Here is a 2,675-nt window from a genome sequence, read left to right as displayed (position 1 = left end):
GGGGAACTTACAGTACTTCCTTGTTTTCTGTCTTTAGGATTTGAAGGATCTCTTCTTTCTTTGCAGTTCTGAGATGCTGAACGAAGACCAGGAAGTTTCTGACGGCCTCGGCCTTGGAGAGGTTGGCAGGCTGCAGGTGCTTCCTGACGATCTGCCAGTGCTCCGGGAGCTGCAAAACAGAGCTGCAGGCTCACGGCCCGTTCATAATTCTGAACATCCGCATTTACGAAAGGTGTTCTCCCCAGAAACAAAATGTTCCTTGTGTCTGAAGCAAAAGAACCTTTTTGCATCTTACCTCAATATACCTGATGGCTCCCCGCCCGTATTGCACCGCTGGAACTTCCAGAGGCCTGCTAACCCTGGGGACTGCCCCTCTGTAGGAGGACCGCTTTTGCCTATTCATGTTTAGCTTGAAGAGCCCTGGGCAATAATTAACTGGTTTCTAGGCAGAAAGGTCATCCCAGGGCTACACCAAGGGAATCATATCTGAGGCCAGGCTTTGACGACCATAGTGAAATTGTGCAGAATGGTAACTAACAGCAGGACATTTTGGAGGGAAAAATAATCAGAACTGCTAAAGAATTACATCAGATTTCTAACGAACCTGTACCTTACTGAAGATCAATTTTTGTAACAGTTTGAGCTTTCTATTCTTTATTGTATTGCTTGTATGACATTCAGTGTTTTCTTATTGCTGAGTTCTATCTGAATTATCCGTTGCTTCTATCTATATTCAGTAGAGTAGTATTTGGATAAAGGTAATTTTCACAAAGTTATTCTACTGTGGTTTTAAAAATAGTAAATAGTTCTGATTAATGGCTTCTCTTGGCTTTGAAGCAAACTAAAGAACTTATTTTTCGCGGTTTACTATTTTCACCCTAGTTTTACAGAATGTATTAAATTCTATCAGTGATACTCACCTTTCTAACTCTGCAGTAATCAGCATGCTACCAGTTTTTAAATTATTCATTACTTCTAATAAGCAATAGACACTTGTTTTTCTCTTTTTCAAATCCCTTTTAGCTATCTAATCTTAAGAGACTATTCCCAAGCAAAATTCAAGCTGTACTTAGCTAAAGATTTACTGGGTCATTTCTGAAGACCAAGAGCATATCAATGTGAATTCAAATTTTTTTTGCTTTAAAGAGCTGCAATAGTGACATTATACTGAATCTGGCAAAGCAAATTCTTAATGACATAAACCCTTCCTACAATAATCAAGAAATAATTTTTGAAAGTCTTAGATGGTTCATAATGTTTAATAACTATGGGGGTGGTGGGAGAAACTAAGAAAAGAGTACTTTCATTTGTCGCTTTCCTAAATAATTTCCATCTCGTATAACATTAGAAAATTACATTGGGGCATTAAATCACATATGGAAGAAGAACAAATAAAAGAAGAAACAAACGTTTGAATATGATTTTGTGTTTCAAATGCTTTGTTTTTCCCCTAATTCAATTTTAGAAACGAATAAGGAATTACTATCTTGCACTGTAAGAAGTTTATGGTGTTACTTCCTTGTGATTTCACTTTTCTAAATGCCAGTCACATCCAAGGGAAGCGCATCCTCTGGGAGGTACACACAGCGCACGAAGCCAGGGCTTTGCTCTCCTGACAAGAGGTTAAATATTCAGAAACGCTGGACCCTAAAGTCACTTCTGTGACTTAAATACATCGCAACCGATTCATGAAATAAAGAAAATTTCTCTTTGTTGGATTAAAAATGTTACAAGATAATCTACACTTTGCCCTAAGGATAGGGCTGTCTCATTTCTGGCCGTAATTGTAAGAAGAAGTTAGAGTATGGGAAAGAAGTGCTTTCTAATTTAGTCAGAAAGCTCTTTAGTCCTCACAGCAATACTCAGAACACTGAGGTCAGTAAAGTATCTCCTGTGTGGACAGATCAGTAGTAAGTGACAGAACCTTCAGGATTCAGCCTTTGTCCGTGTTCTTGACACTACATGCTTCTCCCTAGCTTCAACTCTTCGGTTGAAGGGTTGAAAATTCAGGCCCTTCGGCCCTCCTGAATTTTAGGTGCAACTTTTGAAAGGCTGCCCTTCAGTCATAACATTTTTTATTTGACATGAGTGGATGGTAATTATCTGTTAATTATTGTGTTAGGCATCATTTCAGCTGCCTATTGTAAGACTATTGTCATCCTAGCTCCATGGTGGCTGGTAGTTCTTTAGAAACTTTCTTCATGGAATAAGCTGGTGCTTTCCTTGGAGACCAAAGGAAAACAGAGTTTTAAGTCATGACTGTTCCCGCATTTGCTCATACTCACAGAAGGGCACCTTTCGCACTCGCTCTGGAAGACCTGTCCCACGATGGGAAGGGCCTTGTACTTCGAATCAACAGCTTTGATCACGGCCGCAGCCTGCTTGCCAGACATCAGCCTTGGGCCTGCTTCGGTCGTCTTCAGCTCCAATTTCTGCCTGCGTCACACATGATGAGCATTCTTTTGAGTGAACAAAATACTAATTGCTCTATCCAGGAATATACAAGAGGTGCTAGATCACCATTGTTTCTTAAAGCTGAATAGTACTCCATGGTATACATATACCACATTTTATTAATCCGCTGGAACGCATTCTACTAAGTGAGGTATCCCAAGAATGGAAAGACAAGCACCACATGTACTCACCATCAAATTGGTATTAACTGATCAACACAT

General features: G+C 39.8%; 1 protein-coding gene across 1 annotated transcript in view; it reads right to left on the bottom strand.

Annotated features, from left to right (window-relative positions):
- MTTP (microsomal triglyceride transfer protein) overlaps window positions 1-2,675 on the bottom strand; it is a 91,722-nt gene that overhangs the window by 40,008 nt on the left and 49,039 nt on the right. Inside the window, exons 7-8 of the mRNA XM_012641076.1 lie at window positions 2,286-2,436; window positions 17-169 (exon numbers count right to left, since the gene is read on the bottom strand). Of these exons, the coding sequence (XP_012496530.1) occupies window positions 17-169; window positions 2,286-2,436 (304 nt within the window). The remainder of the gene's footprint in view (window positions 1-16; window positions 170-2,285; window positions 2,437-2,675) is intronic.

The sequence above is a fragment of the Propithecus coquereli genome, unplaced genomic scaffold (genome assembly GCF_000956105.1).
Source record: "Propithecus coquereli isolate 6110/MARCELLA unplaced genomic scaffold, Pcoq_1.0 Scaffold161, whole genome shotgun sequence".
Taxonomy (NCBI): domain Eukaryota; kingdom Metazoa; phylum Chordata; class Mammalia; order Primates; family Indriidae; genus Propithecus; species Propithecus coquereli.
This window is presented reverse-complemented; position numbering and strand designations above follow the sequence as displayed.